General features: G+C 37.7%; 1 protein-coding gene across 3 annotated transcripts in view; it reads right to left on the reverse strand.

Annotated features, from left to right (window-relative positions):
- CEP152 (centrosomal protein 152) overlaps positions 1–23,558 on the reverse strand; it is a 106,088-nt gene extending 82,530 nt beyond the window's left edge. For 2 of the 3 annotated variants that reach the window (XM_019663884.1, XM_019663872.1), the window contains exons 1-8: positions 23,451–23,558; positions 18,201–18,294; positions 6,534–6,637; positions 6,236–6,308; positions 5,879–6,154; positions 4,629–4,794; positions 1,468–1,608; positions 275–414 (exon numbers count right to left, since the gene is read on the reverse strand). In XM_019663884.1, the coding sequence (XP_019519429.1) occupies positions 275–414; positions 1,468–1,608; positions 4,629–4,794; positions 5,879–6,154; positions 6,236–6,308; positions 6,534–6,637; positions 18,201–18,287 (987 nt within the window). In that variant the 5' untranslated portion in view covers positions 18,288–18,294; positions 23,451–23,558. Of the gene's footprint in view, positions 1–274; positions 415–1,467; positions 1,609–4,628; positions 4,795–5,878; positions 6,155–6,235; positions 6,309–6,533; positions 6,638–18,200; positions 18,295–23,007; positions 23,069–23,450 lie in introns of those variants that run through there. The other variant, XM_019663881.1, reaches the window with a different exon arrangement.
- Positions 23,559–26,186: the final 2,628 nt, after the last annotated feature.

The following is a 26,186-nucleotide window of genomic DNA, read 5'->3' on the forward strand; positions in this document are numbered from 1 at the left end:
AAGGAGGAGACTCCACAGAACGCAGTGGCTGACAGGATGAAGGGGAACAACGGAGCTGAGGTCTTCTCCAGGTATCTGGTGCATCAGTGACAAGGTGGCTGGGAGCACTATCCCTCCAAGGGAAGGAACAGAAGAGCAGGCAGGCTTAGGGTAGAAGAAGGTATAAACTTCAAAGTTCTTCTGAATTTAGTGTTACTGACCAAAAGTTAAGTAACTAAACTTTTCACTGTAATAAATAACTTTTTACCATAAATAACCAAGATAAGATATTTACCTGTTCTTCATTGGCTTTTAATGCTTGTATTTGGGTCTCTAGTGCTTTTATTTGTGCTTCAAGCTCTATCTCTCTTTCTTTTCCATTCTGAAAGAGTTTCTGTGATTCTTGAAGGCTGAGGGTCAGACCATCCTTTTCATCTAGAACATTAAAGATGTTTATATAAATGATATGTTACTGTAGAGGGATCCCAATGATCACAATGTCTATCAAATATCAGACCTATACCACACATAAATGTTGTTACAATCCATTCAATTCAGATCTTGAACTTCAGTTGATTTAGAAAAAACTAGAAAAGTTCCAAGAAAGAATGCCTGAGTGACACCAAAAAAATTTAGAGAACCAGAACCACACTTCCTTCAAAAATCTTATTATATCCCTTTAGGGACCAAAAGGTTTCCTAACAATGATTTCTTCATTTGTTTACTTGACAAACTCCTGCTAATCAAAAAAGGAATCTGAGGACTAATTATTTTTTATACATAGTTAAAATGAACTCTTAAATTCACCTAATCTTAAATTCTTCCCACGTACTTTACTATAATCACTCACAAGTTCTTTCCTCAAAATAAATTTTATGAGCATTACAGAAAGAGACCTTTTTTCACTATCAATTAAGTTTGAAATGAGCTGGAGTTCAATCACATTACTCTACAAATGAAAGTGCAACATTGACCAAATCTACAGAAAGCACGAAGAGTAAGCAATTACGATTTCAATTTGTATTTGCTCTGTGCTTCTCCTGGATATGGCTCCATTTTCTCTTGGCACATTGAAAGGAGTTCGGGATCATTACCTCTCCCTTGGATTAAAACATTATGCTAATTTGTAGGCTCAGGAAATGTATTGTAAATGCAAGTCTCTCTGGGAATTGTAATCCAAGGTAAACTATATAAGGAATCAACAACTTTTTAGGACAGAATGCTATCAGCATAGTTAAATAACGTGCATTGACTCTAACAGCCTAATAGAAAAGGAGGAAGGAAAGGGAGAAAAACGAAACCTCAAAATAGTATGCTCTGGAGAGAAGTAATCCAAGGAAAGCTGTCAAAAGTCCTGGGTTTTGTTTCCTTCTGCCTGACTCAGTATGAGCCCTCTGACCAACAGCATCAACTCTCTAAGCCTCATGTTTAATATGGAAACAAGATATCTAGCTCTAGCATACCTCGTAAGTACAGCTGTTATCTTACCTTTTATTATCAGAAGCTGGTGATTCAGGTATCTGATTTGACGCTCACTTTCATTTAACTTCTCAACTAAATTGTCTAGTTGTCTTTCTTTTGCTTTGTTAAGAACCTGAAGTTGAATAATCTGCATATTTTCTGCAGAATCTAATTTGGAATGAAAAACAATTTATTAGATAAAAGCATACCAATATAAATTTGGGTTCGTTAGGGCAGTACTATTCAAACTGTGGATATAACTCATTAGAGTATGATAAAAAAAAAATTCAGTGGATTATGACTAGCATTTCTTTAAAAAAAGAAGGACCGGCCGAGTGGTTCAGTTGGTTAAGAGCTCGCTCAAGAGTGTGAGCTCTGAGCAATAGCGGTTTGATTCCTGGCCCAAGCTGAGCTGCCAACAGGTGGCAGGATGGCTCGGCTAAAAAAAAAAAGAAAAAAAAAGAGAGAGAATATAATAGAATATATCAGAGTACATCATGTAGTACAAATAAGTATTATTTTGAAACTTCTGTTTCAATTATACATACTTATTCATATAGATAAATATTGTAGACCACATCACAAAGTAAAATATGTACTTCTTTACTGTGGTCATGGCCAGAAAAGTTTGAAAAGCCATCAGTTTAGTGTATAACACTGAATAACTGTCATTTTGGCTAATTAAAAATAAATATATAGCAATGTGAACAAGAAAGGAGTTTATAATAAACACGATAGGCTTGGGAGGAGGAGGAGCACATGGCAGGCCTAACAAGCTCAGTAAACAAAAGTAACCACACAGGGTTGTCTGATCACAGATTCCTAACTGGGCAGGTCATAGCAGGTAGTCACATCCCAAACCTATAGCTTCCTTAGCAAAGGTCAGTCTTGACCTTAAATGAGCTCTGTCCATTGTTCATATGCATCTAGGACAACAAACTTTGAAATGTCAGAGTAATTTTCTTTTCCTACCCCTGGAAACCACAACTGGAGGCCCCAGAGCATTTCCCACATACCGTCTCTATGTGCTGTAAATGTTAATTAGCAATTATCCTGTACCCAATAATGTAAAAGTATGTGTTTCTCCATTTCGCCTTTCATCCAATCACAGAGATCCTCCCACCACTTCGCTTTTTTCCCACCTCTTTAATCTACCACCCATGGATTACATGCACCTTCCTTACATCTTCTTCGATTCTAATATATAAAACAAGTTACAAAAATGCCATTCTCCAGAGTATTTGAAATCTTGCTCCCCAGAATACATTGTCAGTTTGGTTCAAATAAACTCATAAAAATTCTCTATAGGTTTTGATGTTTCTTACATCAACACCAATTACAATGGAATAGAATTTTATGCTCTCATAAAAATGAAAAATAAGCTCATCATTTCCATGAAACCATTTTTAAAGAAAATCTCTAGATATCTTTCTCAAAATATTTTAAGTGGGAGTGAGAATTATATTGTATTCATATTTATGCTGGCACATAACTGAATAGATTAGTATAGAATTTTGAGGTCTTCTTTCATAAAAAACTAGTCGTTTTACGGACCACTTAAAAATGATTGATGGAAAAAAATGATTCATAGGAGAAGGATAATGCTTCAACTACACAATCACAAATATTCTTCATTTTCTGCTAGAATGCTCCTACTTGCTAGCAAACAAAGCAGTCCTATTTTTAAATAGAGATATAGTTAAAACACACACAAAAAAGCAAAAGACTGAGAACTTTGTTATAAGTCAAACTCCTCACCAGCCTTAGAACAGGGTGAGCCCAGGAATAAAACACAAGGCACACTTCTCCTCAAAGTCATTTTTTGAAACTACTGTTGCTAAGCAGCTGTAATCACTAAATTAAGCACTATCATTATTTTAATTAACTTTCAAAGGTTAAATTTAGGCAAATGTGCAATAAACAAAAATAAATCAACTTGATAAAATGCAGATTGCTAAGAAAGTGGTAAGACGTTATATATACGCAGAAGACCAGGAGGTACAAATGCCACTGAACAGGAGAACTGAAGAGTAAACACAAGACTGCAGGCCCCAGTTGTGATTCTTATTTAAGGGACCTAAACCCAACTCTGCCACACACACTGAACACTTCCTCATCTCTTCATTCCACAAAAGCTTAGAAACAAAGAAAGGCCACCCCCACATTTGCTTTGACTCCTTCCAGGGCAAGTGAGTTCTGTGGTGCCAGAGTGTATGATGAAAGCGATGCCACGAAGTTAGAGTACAAGTCCCTTTTTCTCTTTGGCATAGCCCAGGAAAACTCAGAATATCCAATATGACTTTCCCTACAGCTTCTTAAATGTAAAACAAACAACACACTCGCTGGCGCATGCTAGAATCATACTGGTTCCTCAACATGCACAATAATTAGAAGTTATTTCACATGCCAGAGAGTGTGACAATAAAAGTTGGATGTATGAAAACACTAATTCAGGTTAGTCACAGTACAAGTTTTGATTTCTGGTTTGGGGGGTTTCATCTCCTCAAAATTCCCTAGTAGCACTTTTCTCATTCTCATATTTATGCATATACACCCAAAAAACATTTTTTACTAAACCTGAGATATGTCTACTTTAAATTCTGAATCTAATGTAATTTATATCAGAGCTGCCTATTACATTAAAACTCTAAAAATCAAAAAAAAAAATTAAGAGGATAACAGCTGATTTACTAAATTACATTTCTACATAATGAAAAATCTAAGATGGAAGGGAAAACTACATTTCATTTTCCAAATTAGACTTCATTAAGAAAAATATGAAACTAATGAGAAGTCTTAACCAATTACAATGACTGAGATATACAGTTGAGAAAAACCTATTTTAGTTTTTATTATGGAAAATTCCAAATATATAAGGTAGAGAAAAGAACACAATGAATCCCATGAACCCATCACTCAAACAATTATGAACTCACAACCAGTCTTGCTTTTTCTACAGCCCCACTCAACATTACCCATAACAACATATTCTTTGAAGTAAATCCTAAACTTCAGATCAGTGTATTCATAAATACTTCAGATGTATCTCTAACAATAAGGGTTCTTTTTAAAAGAACCAAACACAATTCCATTTCATTCTTTAAAAAAATAATAATCCTTGAACATGCTTACAGTGTTTCAAATTCTCAATTACGTTATTAAGAAATAAACATAAAAGGGATACATACTTTCATTAGCTCCTAAAAATTGTTGTTGTAGGCCTTCAAATGTGTCACTTCCTGCTATCTCCTGGGTTGGTGAGCCATTATTCTGAGCAGAAGACTGATAAGGTTTATATGTCACTGTATATGGTTCCAACACTTGACAACTGGGACCTTGCAATGTACCAAGTTGCTATTATAAGATGATAAATGAAACTGACAATTAGGATTTGACCTTTTCTTCAAAAAATTATCTGAATTAGATACTTTAATTTTGTTACGGAACTTAACTGTGGTACAATTACAAATTTTATACATACATTTTTGCTTAAAAATAACTTACTGTTATTCAGCACTGTTAACTGAAAGTGCAATATATAATTTCACACATCTTAATTGTACTTTTGAACATATAATGAGCCAATTCCATAAATAACACTCAGGAATTCAAAAAAGACTATATATAAATACATAAGAATGATTCAGATGATGCCAACATCTTGGGAACAGAAAATACACATCTTCAATAAGAAGAACATGTGATACAATGCTTCATATGTAATAAATATTCAATAACTTTTGTGGAATGAATAGTATTCCATAGAGGCATTAGAGAAAATGAGCACCTAAAAAGGAAAAAAAAAATCATCCTGTCATTGGGTGACACAGAATAGCTATTGGCAAAATGAGGCATTCATTGTCATTGAGAAAGTCTAAGAAACAGCTGGTTGTAACCTAAGGTCTTACTTCATTAAACTCTGCCGGGGTAAAATTTTTTTAAAAATTGTTTTTTCCTTAACATTCATCATGTCTACGGCTATCTCATCACAAAACAGACAGCAGCTTTGAAGTGTTTGACCTAAAATTTGTTATAAGGGTAGTGAGCTAGAAAATCAAGGTAATTGCATGGTATCATCTACATAGATTTACCGCTTTAAAACTATATCAAGATACCTGAACACTGCTTCTCACTGAAGCATAGTGAAGTGGTAGAAGCCAGCAGCAGCAGTAAATGAGGAGGGTTCTTCTTTGACAGACTTAACTTTTAATGTTTAATTAACTGTCTCCATAAAGCCTATATTTTAAAATTCTGACTTAAATTGAAAACAGAAAACAACATGACTAATTCAGCATGAGCCTGAATAAATGCACTCTCAGAAGTTTTTGTACTTAAAATAAATCTTATCACACTTACATACATTTCTTTAAATACACACATATAAGCAAATGCGTGAGCACATATACACAAAATTTTGAAAGTCAAGTTCTTACAATACCTGAAAATGATTCCTTTGAGGATCTGAAAATGTAATTACATTGGTTGGTTGGCTATTAAATTCCTGCTTCTGACCATTGGTATATGGCCTAAAGTTTTCAGGAAGGTGATACAAATCTGTCTGCTCATATTTACTTGGAGGACTATAACCACTTCCACCTTCATCTCCACTTTCTTCGGGATGGTACCCAGGATGTTGGTGTTTAGTCTTACTTTGATTCTCTTCCCAGCCACTGTCAATTTTCTCGCCAATATATACATCCCGAATCTCATAGTCCTATTAGATAACAAGAGTGAGATAAAAACACAAAGATCTAGTCCCACCCTCATCAAAGTCATTTTCACACCAGATACTTACATTTACACTTTTAGATTTAGGCAGCACTTGATGCTCTTTCCAGTTCATCTCCGATTTCTCAGAATGATGAGGTCTTGAGAAAAATCAATACTTTATTTAGTTTTAGGGCCTATCATTTATTTGGACTTAAATATCACAAAGCACCCCAAGATTTTAACATGTTTTCCCTCCAACTTTCACCTTTAAGAATTAGCCCACAATTTTATAATCATATGCATTATTTTCACCTGCAGAGAATCAAAAGCAAGAGGCTTATAGAATTGTAATAACGCAAGTGAAAGTGATTTCAAGTCCTTACTCTCCCTCTGTGCCATCCTCACTGCAGTCCGAATAGTGGAGCTCGGGGGAGGACAGATCATCATCCAGCATATCATGAGGAAGGTCTGTGAGTAACTGCTGCAGCTGAAACAGGAAAGTCAGCCTCAATATCACATTGACTTCTACGCAAGATGCCAAACCAAAGCTGCCTTGGAACAAGTGATTTTGACTGTAGAAGTTGAAAAAGTTCCTAATTTCTATATTTAATAAATGTCTTAAATTTCACACAAATTATGTTCATCATTTCACTTGGAAATAGGGGAAATAGATAATTCATGATTTATATTAGAAGGCTTTACTTTTTTCTACAGAGATCTTAGATTTAAATACACATACAATAGAATTTGAAAACTTCTGTATGGAAACACAGAAAGTCATAATAATGGTACAATCACTGTATTATGTTATCACAGGGCGGACCCGTGTCCCAGAATCTTGTTCTACCAGTAACCAGACCTTGGGAACGTGACAATCAGACTCCCCCCAGGGAATCTGAATAGCCAGATGCACCTTGCCCAGGTGGGGAGAACAGCAGAAGCAGCAGCAGGTGGCCTAGAAGCCCTTGAAAGCTCTAATAATGTGACAGAAAGCTGTTGGGGAGTGACTCATTAGTACAACCATCTAATTTCAATGATGAAAAGATATCCAATACTCGGCTCTTATAAAATAGTTGAGTAAAAAGAGAGCTCTAAGCTTCAGTTTTCTACAGAGAGCATTCTCAAAAGCAAAACTCTAAAACTGACATAAAAGCATTTGACTTCACTCCAATTTTTTTCTAGAAAACTCACATCTTGAGCATTCTGCTTATAAAAACTAGACATAATAAATTCATTCAGGTTTCAAGACAAACGATAAAAAGATGAATGAATTGTCTAATTTGTTGAATTTCAATATCTATCTGCAAATGTCTTTCTTCAAATCTCAATATAATATCAAATCCCAATATAACAATTAGAAGATTCAAATATTATGTTACTAAATAGTAGGAAGACTGTTTATAATGACTTTTCTTTCAAATTCAGCATCAGTTAAATTAACAAGCTGATGGAGTCCCTCCACAGTACGTAAGTCAATTCCATAAAATTATGCAGTGAATGAATTTTAAAGATATTAAATACTCTGTGTAAAAACCGTGGAGGAAGAAAATTAGGTACTCCTTAGTCTATGACAGATTTTTCCCCACCTTGTCATTGTAATAAAAGAAATGAAGTGTAGCACTGAGCATTACATAATCAAAAACTTTCATAAACAAAATACATATGGTAAAAGCTAAATAAAAAATAGTCTAAGAAAGGTCTGAAAGGTGTGTTCCAATTGCTAACTTAGTGTTTTGGTGAAGTCAAATTTGGGAGTGGAAACGGGGTACGTGAGGTGGGGAGGGGGGATAATACTTCCTCACTTCCATATATATTTCTAACATTCACCAGATCATTTTTTTAAAAAAGGTTTTTCTCAAGCCATTTTGTTCTTTACAAATGAAACAAGAGAAAAATATTCTATCCAATGAAAAGTTATCTTCGTCTCAAAATTTATTTGATACTAATATTGACAATTCATATCTTGATTTATTGGCCACCTGCTCATGCAGAGTAGATTGAAAAATCATTTTGAGAGTTAGCCATATCATAGTTGACACAAAGATATAAAGAATAAGAAATATAAAAGAAACAACACTAAAAACAAAACAGAGCATATCAACATATTAGTATATTACATGAGGGTCTCAAGTAAAAGGTAACAAAGTAATTTTACAAAGACAAAATTCACTAAGGAAAAAACATCTATGAGGTCTTTTAAAATAGTCCAACCTATTTTGTCTAAGATTATGCATCACTGCTTTAAGTAAAAAGACTACTTACTCCCACACATTACACAGGAAAAAATATAACAAAATAAATATTTTATACTTACATCAAGTAAGGACTCCTGTATGGAAAGAATATTTTCTTCTAAATCTTCAGTGAGGTTCAAGTACATAGCCTTATAATTCAGGGGAACCATGACAGGGACATCTGAACCATACATTTTTCCCCCTCACAAAGACAGAAAAAGCTACACACTAATTAAGTAGTTTTTGTAGATTTCTTTGTGACACCACAAAGGTGCAATAGAAAAATCACTAACAAAATTGGCATCTGTGGAGGAAAATTGATTTGAGCATAAACAATAAGTCCGTCTGAATGTTTCTAGATCCATAAGTAAACTTATCAACCAGCAAAATCATCCCTATAGTATTTAGTGCCTTATAAAATAATGTGTGTGTGTGCCAGAAAAATGTATACACATTTTAAGAAAGGAGAAAAATTGTATTAATTATAATACTCAATATATATTGATAACTAAAGATGAATACAAGTCATGTTTGACCTCTGCAATTACAAGAGGTGCTCAAAGTGGTTACCATCAGCATATTTTAATAGTTTTTTCCTTTCTTAAAATTTTTTGGCACCCTCTGTATACACACACACACTAACATTTTTAAATAGTTTCAAACACCTTCAAAAGCTTTCTCCATCAAGTTCTTTGGCATAGCTGACCCATATTTTTTGACTTCCATAACTTTCAGAGAAGAGAGAGCTAAATCAGTTAGTTCTCCTAATAAGGCATCAGGAACAAAATCCCACCCCCCAAGTCTTCCATTTCCCAAGATCAAATTGTGCCCTCTTCTTTACCAGATGGCCCCAGGCTGGTCATAGGCAGTGCCTGACCTTGGTACGCACCAGAGCCCCTTTCAAGAAGTCCCAGAACCAACACACCTGGTGACCGGCTCTAGACCACACCAGAGTACCAACCAATTAGCACCACAAACGACATACCCAAAAGGTGAACCTGGCAGGCACCAAAGCCCTACTAAAGCAGTTCTTGCTCTAGGGGGTCAGCTCTCACATAACAGCTTGTCCACTATAGTCACCCACAGGTCGTCAGAGTCAATCAGCCTGAAGGTCAATCCCACCTACTGACATGCAAACAGCAAACAAAGCTTAACTACAATAGGAGGACACACACAGCCCACACAAGGGACACCCCTGGAGCACCCGGCTCAGGTGACTAGGGAGATTGCACCACTGGGCTGCACAGGACACCTACTACATAAGGTCACTATGCCAAGACCAGGAGATGTAACAGATATACCTAATACATAGAAACAAACACAGAGAGGCAGCCAAAATGAAGAGACAAAGAAACATGTCCCAAATGAAAGAACAAGACAAAACTCCAGAAAAAGGCCTAAATAAAATGGTTGCAAATAATCTACCAGATGCAGAGTTTAAAACACTGGTTATAAGGATGCTCAATGAACTTAAGGGAAGAATAGATGATCTCAGTGAGAACTTCAACAAAGAGATAGGAAACACAAAAAAGGAGATATAAAACACAAAAAAGAACCAGTCAGAAATGAAGAATGCAGTAACTGAAATGAAGAATACACTAGATAGAATCAACAGTAGATCAGATGAAGCAGAGGATGAAATCAGTGATTTGGAAGACAAGGTAGCAGAAAACACCCCATCAGAACAGCAATAAGAAAAAAGAATTTTAAAAAATGAGAAGAGTTTAAGGGGCCTCTGGGACAATATCAAGCATACCAACGTTCACATCATAGGGGTACCAGAAGCAGAAGAGAGTGAGTTAGGGACTGAAAACCTATTTGAAGAAATAATGATTTAAAAACTTCCCTAACCTGGTGAAGGAAATAGACATACAAACCCAGGAAGCACAGAGAGTCCCAAACAAGATGAACCGAGAGGCCCACACCAAGGCACATCATGAGTAAAACGCCAAAGGTTAAAGACAAAGAGATAATCTTAAAAGCAGCAAAAGAAAAGCAGTTAGTTACCTACAAAGGGAGCTTTCATAGGAATGTCAGCTGATTTCTCAACAGAAAGTTTGCAGGCTAGAAGGGACTGGCACATAATAATCCAAGTGATGAAAAGCAAGGACCTACTACCAAGATTGCTCTACCCAGCAAGGCTATCATTTAGAATCAATGGAGAGATAAAGAGCTTCCCAGACAAGAAAAACCTGAAGGAGTTCATCACCACCAAACCAGTATTACAAGAAATGTTAAAGGGACTTCTTTAAGAAGGGGAAGAAAAAAATCAAAAATATGAATAAGAAAGTATCGCCAAGAAAAAAATTTTTCACTGACAAAGGCAAACACCTAATAAAAGCAGTGGATCAACCAACTCTAAAGCTAGTGCAAAGGTGTTAAAAGGCAAAGGTAGGAAGGTCATGTGTAATTAAAACAGTAAATTAAGGGATACACACAGACACAGACACACACACACACACACACACACAGGAAATAAATAATAACAAAAACATAAACATAGAGGTGAGTAAAAATGGTAAGCGATTTTAGAATGTGTTCTAACTTAAGCAACAATCAACTAAAAATAAACTGTTGTAAACATAGCTTGGTATGTATGAAGCACATGGTAACCACAAACCAAAAATCTACAAGAGATATACAAGAAATAAAGAGAAAGAAATCCAAACTACAGAAAGTCATCAACACATAAGAGAATAAGAGAGAAACAGAGAACTACAAAAACAATAAAATGGCAATAACTACATATCTATCAATAATTGCTTTAAATGTAATGGATTAAATACTCCAGTCAAAAGACAAAAGGATAAAGATGTGGTGCATATATACAATGGAATATTATTTGGCCATAAAAAAGAATGAAATCTTACCATATGGGACAACACGGATGGACCTAGAGGGTATTACACTAAATGAAATAAGTCAGATAAAGACAAATACCATATGATTTCACTTATATGTGAAATCTAAATAACAAAATAAACGAACAAAACAGAAACAAACTCAGAGATACAGAGAACAAACTGATGGTTGACAGATGGGAGGGGGACAGGGGCTGGGTGAAAAGATGAAGGGATTAACAAGTACTGGGGGCAGCCAGTTAGATCAGTTGGTGAGAGCCCAGTGCTCATAACACCAAAATTGCCAGTTTGATCCCCACATGGGCCACTGAGCTGCGCCCTCCACAACTAGATTGAAACAACTACTTGACTTGGAGCTGATGGGTCCTGGAAAAACACACTGTTCCCCAATTTAAAAAAAAAGAAGTACAAATTGGCAGTTACAAAATAGTCACAGGGATGTAAAGTACATCTTAGGGAATATAGTAAATTATAATAACTACATATGGTGTCAGGTGGGTGCAAGACTTATCAGTGGGATCACTTTATAAATGTCTAACTAGTATGTTGTACACCTGAAACTAATACATATTGAATTTCAACTGTAATTGAAAAAAAAAAATGTTTAACTTTTTATAAAGTGTGCCCTCTTCATATTCACTGCCAAATGGATATTGCTTTTGGTTATGGAACTTTGTGCCATAAAATACAGAATCACCAAATCAACTTATGCATGTTACCAAGCAGAAAATTTTAAAAACTATAAATTTCCCTCATTAAACATCCACCCAACTACCAAATAGATTCAAGGACAAAGATAACAATCCTTATAAATGACAAGATTTAATTCCACTCATCACTTTCAAATTCATCACACTGCTTTTTAGTTGCAAATGCAATCTTCTCAGTGGGATATTACTGTGTATTAACTGAGTTTAATAATTAAAGAGATACCTTCCCTAGGAAAAAAAAAATTTGCCATTGCTAAGGCTTCTATTGAAATGCATTCTAAACCATTCTATAAACCCCTCTCTCCCTTCACTACTTCAAGTGTTTCTTCCCTAAAAAAGAAAGGAAAAAATGAGAGTATTTTACTTCAGGAACAAAACACTTTACAATAGCCTATGTGGAACACCAGGAAGCCTATGTGTAGGAGGAATGTAAAACAGAGAACACATAAACCTTTTGTTAAGATTTTCCACTTAAATTAAGCAGACTGTCTTCAGAGACTGTAATCCTTGACATTCATGAAAGCAAGACTTCTCAGGTTACAAACTGTACATCTTTTCCCAAGAGAACAGCAACAAGTGAACTAGCCAACATTCACGTGCCTTTTGAACAGGCTGCCTCGTAAGTATGCTGAAAAGATTCTGATATTTTAAAATACGAATTGCTAAATAATGCCTTCATAGATACGAACTACGCAGAATCTTCTTTTTAACCTAAGAGCCAAGTTAAAAACATCCTTGAAAAGCCCCAATATGGGATAAAGAGCTAAACAACTTGATAGCTAGACCTTTAGTGGGTGAATTATACTCTGTGCAGAATTTTTTTTTTAATCCATTCCATTAGTTAAACTAAATTTTATAATGTTAGTGGGGAAGACTTTGTCCAGGCTGCCATCTACCTGGAAAAAAAATACAGCAGCCTTAGACAAATACCCGTAGCACTACAGATGACAGACACATAAATAGAAATTTAGGCCTGAAAGGGACCCTGGAGCCCCTTCTAGCCAACCACTCCTTCTCAAGGTCAGCAAACCAAGGCCCAGAGAAGGTAAGGGGCGGGCCCATGAAAAGTAGAATCACAGCCCCAGAAACTGAATCTCTCCATTCCCACCCCTATTTTCTTCAACATGACATTTAGTCAGTCAATGAAATACACTTATTTCTACCTGTTTGTTTATAATCACGCTTCTGTCTGCCAGAGCTCAGTTTTTGTTCCCATTGTCACAGTCCCTGAAAAATAGTTGTATATATGGGAAACATTAAAAGGCACAATCTAGATAAAGTATAAGAAATTCTAAAGAAAAAAATATAACATGAATATTCAACCATTTGTTTCTTTCATTTCCTTGGGTGGTGACAAGGAAATTCCACTAAATAAGTCGAATAATATAAAATGTAAACACATACTAGCTTTACAACTCCCTCTAGTGGCGACAAAAATACCAAAATGTTTCCATAATTATATCAGGCAAGGCAGTTTAAAAAGTGGAAGGCTAGAAAACAGTATGGAGGTTCCTCAAAAAATTAAGACTAGAATTCCCATACAACCCAGCAATCCCTCTCCTGGGTATCTACCCAAAATATCTGAAAAACATTTATCCATAAAATATATATTTACCCCTATCTTCGCTGCAGTATTATTCATGGTGGCCAAGACATGGAAACAAAGTGTCCTTCAATAGATGATTGGATAAAGAAGATGTGGTGTATACACACAATGGAATATTACTCTGCCATAAGGAAAGATGAAATGGTGCCATTTGCCACAACATGGATGGATCTTGAGGTTATCATGCTATGTGAAATAAGTCAGGCAGAAAAAGTCGAGAACCATATGATTTCACTCATACGTGGAATAGAAAACTGAAAGCAACAAATGAAAAAGACAAACAAAAAAAACTCATAGATACAGACAACAGTTTAGTGGTTACCAGAGGGTAAGGAAGTAGGGGGTGATAGAAGAGGGTAAAGGGGGTCAAATACATGGTGATGGAAAGAGAAGTGACTCTGGGTGGTGAGCACACAATGTGATATACAGATGATGTATTATAGAAATGTACAATTGAAAACTATATAATTTTACTAACCACTGTCACCTCAATCATTTAATAAAGATAAAAAAAAGTGGAAGGCTAAGCAATGGGAACTTTACCTCTAAAATACACAATTCCATGCTCAATTGAGCTTTATGATTCTGCTAGAGGAGTACCAATATAAAAACCAAGAGGGACGCAAATCAGTGCTGCCAGGTGCAAGTTTCTGTCTGTCATCTGCTACTTAAATCACCTACCTCTCTACTCAAGATCATTTTCCAGGTTTCAAATACATCATCACTAAATGAACCATCATCAGCAAGTATTGTCTTGATAGCATGTATTATTAAGTACTTCTGCCCCCAAACCACCAGCTCCAAAATACCTACATACATACATAAATTTTATTATCTAGAACCAAGCAATGATCACAGAGGTACTTCTGGTGACAGCAGAGTGCATGTACACTCCCACAAAGTGGAGATCCCAAATGACAATCTACCTTAAGCTGTGGCTTTATCAATCACTTGGAAGCTCATAATAACCATTCTACCATTCCTATTACAGTAACAACTACATTTCTGTAATGTCTGACAATAAAACCCCAAAGTATAGTACCTTTAGGTGAAAAATACTTTGTAAAATCACATCAGTTAATAAAAGAATGTTTGAATTCCTCTTCTCTGGGCCAGCTTTACAAGTAAAAGTTTGCCTAAAATACATTGGACTAAGTCTACTAAGTAGCAACGAGGACAACTACATCAGTAATTCTCAAATGACACAGCAAGAAAGCAATGTGCTCCAATAAGATGTGAAGACTATGAGTGGTACAAATGTTAACTGACATACCATATCCCCACGATCATCACCCTTGCTCGCCTGCACCCTGATCGGTTCTGTTTACTGTATAGAAGATGGAGTTGCAGGTGAAACACTGGATTAAGCACTTCCCTGCCATGCCTTGGCCCACAGTGGCCAAACTTTTACCAACATACCATTTAGAATTGTAGCAATTAGAAATGATTATATACGCCTTACTTTTCTGCAAAATTCTTGGAACTTTTTTCAAAATATGGGTCTATTCATGGTGGACTATGGCTTGAGATTCCACTGATCTAAATGTCCTCTGGCTATTGAATCACTTTATTAAACCCTTTCTTTTTCGGAAGATTGAATACATTTTCTCCATTTGCTCTTCAGAGCAAACAATGGAGGGAATAGAAATGGAAAAGGCAAGACGATAATCGTAGCGCTGCTATAAGTAGGATGGCATGGAGATTGGGATTTGAATATGCTTATTCACTGACTTAGGGGAAAGTGTGGACAACATCCCAACTGACCCCAAACAAGATTAAAACTCAGCTTGGTAAAGCCTGTTTGTATTAGCAACTGGCCATTCATATCAGAAGGTCAAAATCAGGATTCTTCTGCCATTTGCAGAGAGAGGATCTCAAAGTCCTTAGTAAGGTAGGCTGTGAGTCAGATATGTCATGCCTGACAAGCCCTACAGCACATCCTTGGGGATACGGGCGTTTCTCCCTCATAAGTGAGCTGAATACGAAGTGATTCACTAAGTAGAGAAAGCCATATGCTTTCCCCTACTGCTAACACTTATAACCCAGCCTGCAATTCCAAAGCTACCAGCCAGAAAGGCAGGAGAAAACCACTCATTTCGATAACCTCTCATGGCTATGAACTGCTCTGCTCTCATAGGGTCAGGGAGTCTGAGGAGGGTTAGGAAAGCTTGTGGATATGCAAACAAATTTAGGTTTGATCAGCCAATTTGTTATTTTAACTTGCAGTGACGACGTATATACATACATGACTGGATTTTTATGAATAATTCTGAATTTTTTGCTGAAAATCAAAAACTCTCCAGCCTCTGACTTCACTTCTTCCCTGGCAGCAATTGTTTAAAACAATGTAAAAACGCTTTTTATTAACCTAAACCATAATCATCACGTTCAAGTCAAGTTAGCTATGTGTCCTTTTCTTCCACTCTGCTAGAAACACTCATTCTTAGCTACTTCACCTCTTAAGAGCTCCTTTACCTCTGGAAATACCCTACTCCAGCACACGGTCTATCAAAAGGTGATTCCAATGGCTCTTTTCTGTATTATCTAGAAAACTGCTCCTTAACTAATGACCCCTTTAAAACTTTCACCACACCATACACTTAGTTCTCTCTAATACCCGACCCATCCCTCTAATATCTTTTCCAATGAAAAAAATCACCTGTCAGATTTTTTCTTCTTCTTTAAAGTGGACTATAATAATTACTTAAATGTATCCTCTCAAGAACCCCCAGTAACTAAATTCCAGCAAACCATCCAAAGCCATCGGGGTCATGAAAACCTCATGCTGTGAGTTCACACAGTAACAGAAAATCTTCATCCCCATCTTTGCCACAATTGTTGTGAAGGACCCTGTCAAAATCTGGAAACCCTCGCCAGGGTCACAAAATCCAATGCCCTCGGAGACCTGGCAGAGAGTTTACAAGAGTGAAGCTGGCGGGTCCAAGTGCATAAACGTGCATGCTTGTGCGTGCGTGCGTGCGTGCGTGCGTGCATGTGTGTGTGTGTGTGTGTGTGTGAGAAAGAGAGAGAGAGGCGGGGATTGCGGCCAGCTGGGAAGGGAGAGCCAGTGCTCAGCTCCAAGCCCACCCGCTGCCATATGCAGACACAGGCTGACATGTGGCCAGGGCTTAGGATGTCTCCAGACAAGCTGGAAACTGGACTGTTACATGAAATTTTCCAATCTTTAAATATAGTTCAACTTTTCAAAAACAATGTGCAACCAAACAATACACGTCTATGGACAAAATCCACTGAGCTGCCAGTTTTCTATCCCTACCCTAACTCTACAGCCAGTGACATGGGAAATGGACCCTATTCCTTGCTCCCTGTTAATATTAATGGGCCACAGTAATTATTAAAAAGGATTTTCAATTTCACCTTGCTACACTTCATAGCCACACAGTAACCAGAGACCTTTGAATATGAGAATTCAAGTTTAGCTTTTCACTACATTTCTACTATTCTTCTTCTTTTCACTATTTCTTAAGTTGTCTTTGAGTTGGAAAATGTTCTTTGTATTAAATACATTTAATTCATTTAAAATTTAAAAAAAAAAAAAGGATTTTCTACGTATTAGAAAATGCGTCACATCAAGCATAGTCTCAGTCCAAAAAAAGCATGTTATCATAATTAAGAAATGTGACTCAAGGCAAAAACAATCCTAACAAGTAAGTTGACTTCTACCAATGGCGACTGTTGCCACCATGTCCTGAACAGTTACTATGTGTCAAGAATTCTGTTAAACACTATGTATAAATATACTCTCCTCTTACTCTTATATCCGTTGGTCTATTCACCACATCGCATTCAGAAAGCTCTTTTAAAAATATGATCAGATACCACTTCCTTGTTTAAAATTCTCCACTGGCTTTCTGGCTTTCCATTGCTCCTAGAATAAACTACAAATGCCTCACCCTGACATGCCAGGATCTGGCCCCAGCACACCTCTTTGCCCCATCTCCACCACTCACCCCTTGCTCACACAATCCCAACACCACAGCCTTCTGGCTCTTCTGCAGATACACAGGGTCTCTTCCCAACTTCAGGGTTTTACACTCATTTGTGTCTTGCTCTAAAATAGTCTTCCTCAACCATCTGCATGGCGGTTCCTTCTCATAAGTCTTAGCTTAAACATTTCCTTCTTCAAGATAACTTCCCTCGCCAGTTCCCTACCAGTTGCTTTAACATCACCCTATTTTGTTTCCTTATCATTGATCAGTGCTGAATGATCACTCATTCAAATTACTTTATTCACATGTTTACTTGTTTATGGTCAGCTTCCACTAGGATGTAAGCTACCCAAAGCAAAGAACCTTGCCAGATTTGGTCAAGGCCATGTTCCAAGCAACAAGGACCTAGGCCTCGGCCTCCAAAGCCAGCTATTTCCTCCTAAATGAAAAGATCGTGAAGAATCTAACCATGTGTCTGATGGCATCGTTCACAGCTGTGTTTTATTCTTGCCTCAAAAAAGGAAGTGTTCCACTCGTCCACCTTTTACAAGTCCAAATACTGATTAGGTTTTAGGGGTTAAAAAAAATTGTAAATTCCTTCAAAATGACACAAGAAGACATAATTTTGATCAGGAGATAAATTTGTTTAAGATTGAGTTGAGAGTTTTGTTTAGTTCTGAGCAACGTACCTCTTTCTCCCTTTCATAGTCTTCTTTGTCATATTCTTCATCTTCATTTTGTGTCTGAAGGGCCACACTGCCAAAGTCTAATGACATGGTCCTCCTGCAGGAAGAGAAAGATGTTTGGTTTCTAAATATCCCAAAAATCTCACAAGACCAAACTATATAATAGATGCCATACACAAAAAGACAACAGCAGCCAGGAAGAAGATACACTCATCTTATGTATAACAAATGGTTAGTACTCCCAAATATAAAGTGAGTTCTTACAAACTAATTGTGACTCACAGAAAATAGCCATATGACAGCAATTCATGGGGAAAAAAATTGCAAAAAGCTAATCAATTTACGACTAGATGGTCTGGAAAACATAACCTAAAACAATAAGATTTTCAGCCACACAAAAAATAAGATAATAATCAACTAAAAATGTGCCAAAACATAAAAATTTTAAGAATATGCTCAAAGTTTCTAATTTGATGTATTCAATATGGCACAGCTACTGTCCTCCACAATTTGCTTCATCCATGGAATGTCACACATCCAGATTTCATGTTTTATAAAAAGAGAGTCACTAAATCCTGAGTTAATGATTGCCACCCAAAAACCATTTAGAATCTGGTAAACTCCATATAACTTGATAAAATCAGGATCTAGCAAAAAAAAAAAAAAAAAAAAACTCAGGAAAAACAGAAGTGAAGGCTGTGAAGCTGTACCACTGTGGAATTCCAATTCCAAAAGCAACAGCACAAGTTCCCCAGAGAATGGTAACCGCTGTGGCAGAAGCAGCAGCAGGAAATGGGTTTTCAAGTGCTTACAGTCAAAAGGCTGCTGATGATTTGAATTATACTTAGGGATCATGACACTACACAGACACTGCTCAGAATTTCAAAGCTCTGAACAATCCTGACAAGAAAAGGAGGCAGGCCGTCATCAATTACCCAGCCTGATACTGCCCTCTGTGCATTCCCCTCGTCTGCAAGCCAGCGAAATGCACTTTGATGTGAGCCTGAGCCACACAGCTCATTCGCTACACTTTTCAGGCTCTAAAATGTCATTAAATTGGACGTGAAATAAGCAGCAATAGGCCCAGCCATCCAAAAGCATTTTACCATCAAGGACTCAACTCCCTCATATTAACGGTTGAGAACTATGATCACACACGTTTATGTAAGCCAATAGCTCTACAGCAAAACACATTCCACTTCGTCAGATCCAAGGCGCCCTTTGATTGTATGACACGGTTCCATGGGTACCACCAAGAGAAAGACGTGGCCAATTAAATCATGGCACACACATCATTAATTTTAAAATGCAGCCTGCCTTGGTGGATGTGAAAATGTGAGAAGAAAATGTGCACATTAGAATAGGTGAAATATGGTATTACAGATTAACACAAATATGACTTTGAATGATGAAACCCCCGTATGTCCAGTTTTTGGTTTTCAAGGACTAAATTATGTTTCTTGGCCAAAATCTAATTTGCAGCCCACCATTTTTATCCCTTGCTCTCTGGTGCCTGCACCCAGCCCATTCCTTTCAACTCTATCAACTCAAACTCCTTGCATCAGCAGTAAACGCTTTTGGCTTCTGCTTCTTGGACCAGACCTGCTCCTTGCTGTTCCTGTGCCAGGGCTCAAAAGAGGAAGGGGCATGTGCACTTTTTCACTGACAGGGAAAATATATAAGCTTGGGGAATCTGAACCTTTTCTCCACCCAGCAGCTACAAGAATCCTCTTTTATGCCAGCATAAGATGGAGATCTGAATATGATGAGCCTATAATATAGCTGAAATGATGAGGGAAAAACACTCACACGTGCTCATGTCCCTGGGGTTTTTCACTACTGTAAGTGAACATCAAGTCCACAGAATCTATAGATAAAGAAAATACTAGTCCATTTAAATCCTGGCTCCCTAAACGAAATGAGATGAAGCTGGACCTTAAAGACATCCCTGGATCCTGTGGGCATGAACTCTCCTGCCTCTGATTCTTATAGTATTCTCCACCTCTTCCTGCATTTTACAGTTAAAGCCAGAAGATGGAATCTGGGTAAATTTCTCCTTTATTGGATAAAGGAAGGGATGGGGTTTATTTTAGTCTTTCACTAACCTGCCATCAATTTCTGTTGAATATTGAAAAAAAGAACATTAAGATTTGCAAGAGCCCACTTTTTCTCAGATAGAGAGTAATCAATTCTACAAGGTATTTTCATTTTTAAGTGAAGAGAATGTAAAAGAGCAAAGTGTATCTTTCCTTGAATGGCATTTTAAATTCAAACCATGTCATTAAAGAAGAAATCTGAAAATATCTGCAAAAACCAAAATCTCTCTCCACCGGGAAAGAAAAGATACAAACAAGTTTTCCTTCTGAAAAGTACAAACTACCAGAGACCTTAAGAAACTATTTTAGGCATTAAGGGAAATTTGATAAACTTATTGTGGAAAAAAAAAAAAAAGACTAACTAGGCAATTGATATTTTAACTAAAATTTAAAATAAAAGTAATGCTTTTCTTCAGCTTATTGACCACTACTAATTATCACTGCTGTCAGAGACTTTACTATACTATTCAGAACAATAAGAGACTTCAAAAAAAAATAGCAAGACAGTAAACTCTGAAGCCATAAAGGAAAAACATGACAGAAACTTAACCATGATAAAATAAAAGTTTATATATGGCAAAAGGCAACATTAATAAGTTAAATATTATTTATGGAAAAATACATCACTAACAAAGTCAAAAGATACAATAACAATTAATAATGAGAAAAATATTTGCAAAACATATGACGAAGTCCTAATATACAATTCCCACAAAGAAATAAGAAAACAATTTTTTTTTAAATAGGAACTGACATGACAATTCATTAAAAGAAAGAAATGTAAATGCTCAATTAACTTGAAAGGATGCTTATGCTCATCAAAAATTCGAGGTGTCATTTAAACAATGAAATACGATTTTCAACCAGTAAATTGAAACAAAAACAAGAAAAAAACTTGGTAACACCTAGTGGTGCCTCTTTTATAGAAAACAGGTATCCTCATGAGTTGCTGATGAAAGCATAAACTGTAAATACCACCTCAAAAACTATCAATATTAATATGCTGAAAAAACACTTGCCCTATTAAAAGCACTTTTGAATACATTTAGAAATACGACACCACTAATAAATTAAATATTTGTATATTTATTGATTGACCATTAAAAAAAATCAAGATACAGAATAAGGGTACAGTAGGTTTATTTTAATAGCAAGCTAGTTAATACTTTCTTGACAGATAACTTTTCCTGAACCTATTAACAAGACTATGTTCTGTCCTTTACATTCAGATCAAAAGAGCTTGGCCTCAGCACTCACGTTGTTGTTCCTGGTTATGTTGTCTTTGCCCTCCTTGCAATGAGAAGGAAGACCAGTGGGTGTTCAGCTTGACAAAACATTAAAAATCAAAAGTAGCATTGTTTTTGCCTCATCTAATAGCCTGTAGGTACTATGAAGGGGAAATTAAATGTCTCCTCACCCCTTTGCATGTGGTAGGCACACAACAAATATATTGAATCAATAGAATACATGTGTTGCCCTATATGGATTCATTATTTCAATAAAATTGTACCGAGCACCTAACTGTATGCCAGGTTATACCCTAGGTGTATCTAAGACTTGGTACCAGCCATGGGGGAGCCAACAGTCCCTTAGGGAAACAATGATATAAATTAATAGTTACAATGATACACTGTAATAAATTCTGTGATAGAAAAAAGTAACAAAGCAAACATTAACTTTGCCTAAGAAGAAAGGAAGGCTGACAGGTTTCACAGAAAGACTTGATTGGAAATAGAGCCATCCTAAAGGACACAATACAGCTGTAAGTGGTTAAGAATGAGGGCAGTCAGACAACCTGGGAGCAATTCTGGCTCTTCCGTTTATCAGCTGTGCAACTTTGAGCAAATTGTTTCCATGTCTTCATTATTAAAATGAGGGTAAAAACAGACCTACCTCAAAGAATGGCTATGAGGATTCACAAGATAATGCATAACAGTGCTTAGCACTGTATACCAATCAATATTTTTTAGTTTAGTTATTATTATGACATTATTACTGATGAATGGGAATCTGTCAGCTACAAAACAGGTTAAAGGAACAAAGCGAGCATTCAGTATATCTGAGAAAAGGTAAATATACAGCCCGTGGGAAACCTCATTTCAAATAATGCAACCCTTTCTGGGATAAAAACGCCACCCCCTTCAAGGTGACCTCCCAATCCGGTTCTCCCATGGAATTAACTCTTTTTCACTTTCGGTCTATATAGCTTATACTTTTCTTATGACTTCAATTTCAGGCTCTCGTTTAGTTGAATGCATTCACATATCTAGGGAGTGCATATAAATTGTCATGCATTGTGAAAGATATGGCTAAATTCAGCTGAAATCACACTCAAGTCCATGACTATACGATTGAAAGGTTAAGTGCCCCAAAAGAGGTTTATAAGTGCTCTGAGAGTTAGTAAATTCTACTTACTTGCTTACATGCTAGCTTCTTTTCTAGAATGGAAACAGCCAGAGCACACTAGCCTGTTTTAGACTTGCAATACCAAGCTTAGCAAGCCTATTCATTCATTCAACAAGTATTTACCAAGCACTGTTCAACATTACAAAGTTTAACAGGACGTGGTAGAGGGAAAGAAAATAAACAAATGATGACAATAATCTGCGGTAAGTGCTAATGGCAGCAGCTTCGACAAATCGATTCAGGGTGCCCAGAGGATGCAGCGAGTAGGCACCCACAGGCTGAACGAATGCATAAATCAAGGGCCTTACCAAGGAACTCCATTTGGCGTCAACTACTGCACAACAAATAGGTACCACGAGGCCGAAGCTGCACAGAGCCCAGGATGCCTGGGGAGGCTGGCTTTGGGGGCCAGCGTCACAGGCACTCAGTCAACACACGTGTACAGAGCACCCACTGTGAGCCAGGCGCAGCGCCAGAGTGACCACGGGGGTGTCCCAAGGGTAGGGTCTCAGGGCTACCCCAGAAGCCTAGAAGAGGCGAGAAAGACCTCCCAGACGTCACTGCTAAGTAGGATCTTGGGGTCTCGATGACACTTCAAAGTCAAAGGCTCAGTCCTGCAACCCGCGAGCCGTCTACCAGCGGGATTTGGGGAGGGGGTGGCTCAGCTCTCCCGGAAGCCTCAGCCAGAATCCCGAGGACCCCGCACCCCCTTTAACTCCACCCTCAAGCCCAGCCGCGAAGCGAAACTCACCAGAGGCTGTGGATGCTGTCACCTTGGGGAAACCCTAGCCCCTGTCGAAGACCAACTTCTAGCAAACCCCTTCACCCTGACTCTAATCTGCTAGCTCCTTCCTAGTCACTACCGAACTTCGGAGCCCGAAGTCATTGAAGAGCAGCTGCCTCATTCAATCGCCGGCCAGAAGCTTCCCTAGTGGGCGGGACCATGCCGGGGCGGGGCGGGGCGTGGAGGCTAGTCTCCGCCTTCCCCGAGCTTGGTTGGGAAGTCCTCTTGCTCTTACAAATGTATGGCTGTTTGAAAGCGGGCGCCAAGAGGCGGCGGGAAGCTCCTCCTGTGCGCCCATTGGTGGATTCATAAGCCAATTACAGAAGAGTTGACTCTGGAGAGGGCGGGCTTATCAGTTGCCTAGAGATGCTCAAGCGCTTTGCCACCTCCTGCCTTTGGCGTAGGTGAATGGGTCTCGCCGGGTCCTATAGCCCCTTCCTTCACCACCTGGTGCTGGAGACTGGTGCGGTGACTCGTGACCTTTGCGCTTGCCACTTCTAGGGCCCAGAGCACAGAATCCTCACTTCTCCATCGAACCCTTACCTTGGAGGTTTTTGCATTTACCCTTTTGATTCTCTAAGGTGCCTGCCTTCCCATCACCTAAACTGCTTACAGGTTGTTTTACTTTGTATTCTTGGTTACCGTATTTCCCCATGTATAAGATGCACCCTTTTTTGAAAAACTTGGGATCTAAAAACTGGGTACATCTTATACAGTGATTGTAGATTTTTTACTTGCATTTCCCCGCAAGTGATGAAGACTTGTATGAATTTTATGATGAATAAAACTTGAGTTCAATAACTTTATGTACACATTTTTTTTTCAAATTTCGGGCCCCAAAATTAAGATGCGTCTTAGACATGGGAGCGTTTTATACATGGGGAAATAACAGTACTTGGTCCCGCCTTGTTTGAATTTGTGTTTCTTTAATTACTGATTAGATGGCACATTTTCACACATGTTTATTCAGACTTGAATTTCCTTGAGTGTGAATGTTTTTGTCACTTAGGTATTTGTTAACCTGTCCCTTAAGACAACACTGCCCAGTCTGTAGCAAAGCCCGCTACCATATATACCTTCCATGGTTAAAAGGGCTCCAATGAATATCAAGGAATTGGTAGCAGCAGGTTCACATATCATTTTTACCTTTTTCCATATATACTAATATGGAGTCAAATGGTTGTTCAAGGCTCTTCATAACCTGGCTAGTTTTCCTTTGCTACCTCACCATCCCACACCTGTGATACTACAATGACCCCTATAACTCCATCAATTAGCATAAGGCTCTGGCACATAACAGGTACTCAATCCATAGCAATAAAGGGAGTAAAATCACTGGCTGAGCTGCCTGTGGTTCCCAGAGTGCTTTTGTTTTGCCCTGGGTATTTCTCACCTGTATTTTTCACCCTTCCTTACTTCTCCACCTACCCAGTCAGTCTTCAAGATAGATGAGCACCTCCTTGAAGCCTTTCATGACACACACATCCCTTCCTTGGCAAAAAATGATCTTTCCCACCTTTTGTACACAGTGTGCATATCCTATTATAGTTCACATTATTTACTTTAATTAGTTGTGTGCTGGTTTCACTCAAGCCAATATTGAAATCTTAAGGTTCTTACTTTGCTTCTTGAACATCTAGCATGCTTCATGGCCCCTTATAGTCACTCAAAACAAATTTGTTAAATGGGAAAATGAATGAACAAATAATGGTGGGTTTTTTTGTGCCAGAAAAAGCAAACAAAGGCATTCAGGTATGTGGCAGTTGTTGAAACCTGAGCCAAGGTATCTGTTAGTGAGAGCTAGGCTTAGGGATTTTTCCATCTCACTAAGTCCATCAGCAAGCTGTGTGCAACATCCTGTGCTAAGGGTTAAGATGGAATGCTACAGAGAGAATGCTAAGTGATACCTGCCCACAAACAACTGCTTTTTAAAGAGATGAAAACATAAAAGATGCAAGTGAGGGGGAGCACATAAGGAGGCAGTGTTTATAATCCCTTACACAGTGCTTTAGAATTCGGTAAGTGTTCTCACAGACACTAACGCATTTGGTCCTCACAATCGCCATGTGAGGGGCTAAGACAGGTATTAGTATCCCATTTTATAGCAGAAGAAACTGACAAAATTAAATGACTTGTCCATGTCTACACTGTTAACGTGTGACAAATACAGAATTTGAACCCAGTTGCTTTACCTCCAAATCTAGAGCTTGTCACTATGTATAAAATATAAGTAAGACTTAAGCACCTAGGTCACAAACGATGCTAAATAAAGAATAAATTGGAGCCTCTTACTTCTAAAAATGGATTTGAGTGGCATTATGGATATATTGTAATCAATAAAATTTTCTTGACTGCCTATCCTGTTTAATTCCTGTCCTAGGTGCTTGAATACAAAGTGTGAGTCAGGACCCCCACCCCTACCTAGGCAGGTACCCACACTCTATTTGGAGTGCAAGATGCTTAGGTAAAAAGACAAGACACAGCTCAGCGGTGGGGAGGCTTCTCCAATTGGGGGCAAGACCCTCTGGCTCCACACCACGCTCACCACCCCAGAGTTACGTTGCCGGGAAGAGGAATTCTATGATAGCTGGAAGGAGAAAATAGGTGTCAGGTGGTCACGTGTCTTGCATCATGGATGGGGAAGAGGCTTGATCACTGCACTGTACACCAGAAGCTGAAGTTGTATAATACTGTATGTCAACT

The sequence above is a fragment of the Hipposideros armiger genome, unplaced genomic scaffold, assembly GCF_001890085.2.
Source record: "Hipposideros armiger isolate ML-2016 unplaced genomic scaffold, ASM189008v1 scaffold_12, whole genome shotgun sequence".
Classification (NCBI taxonomy): Eukaryota; Metazoa; Chordata; class Mammalia; order Chiroptera; family Hipposideridae; genus Hipposideros; species Hipposideros armiger.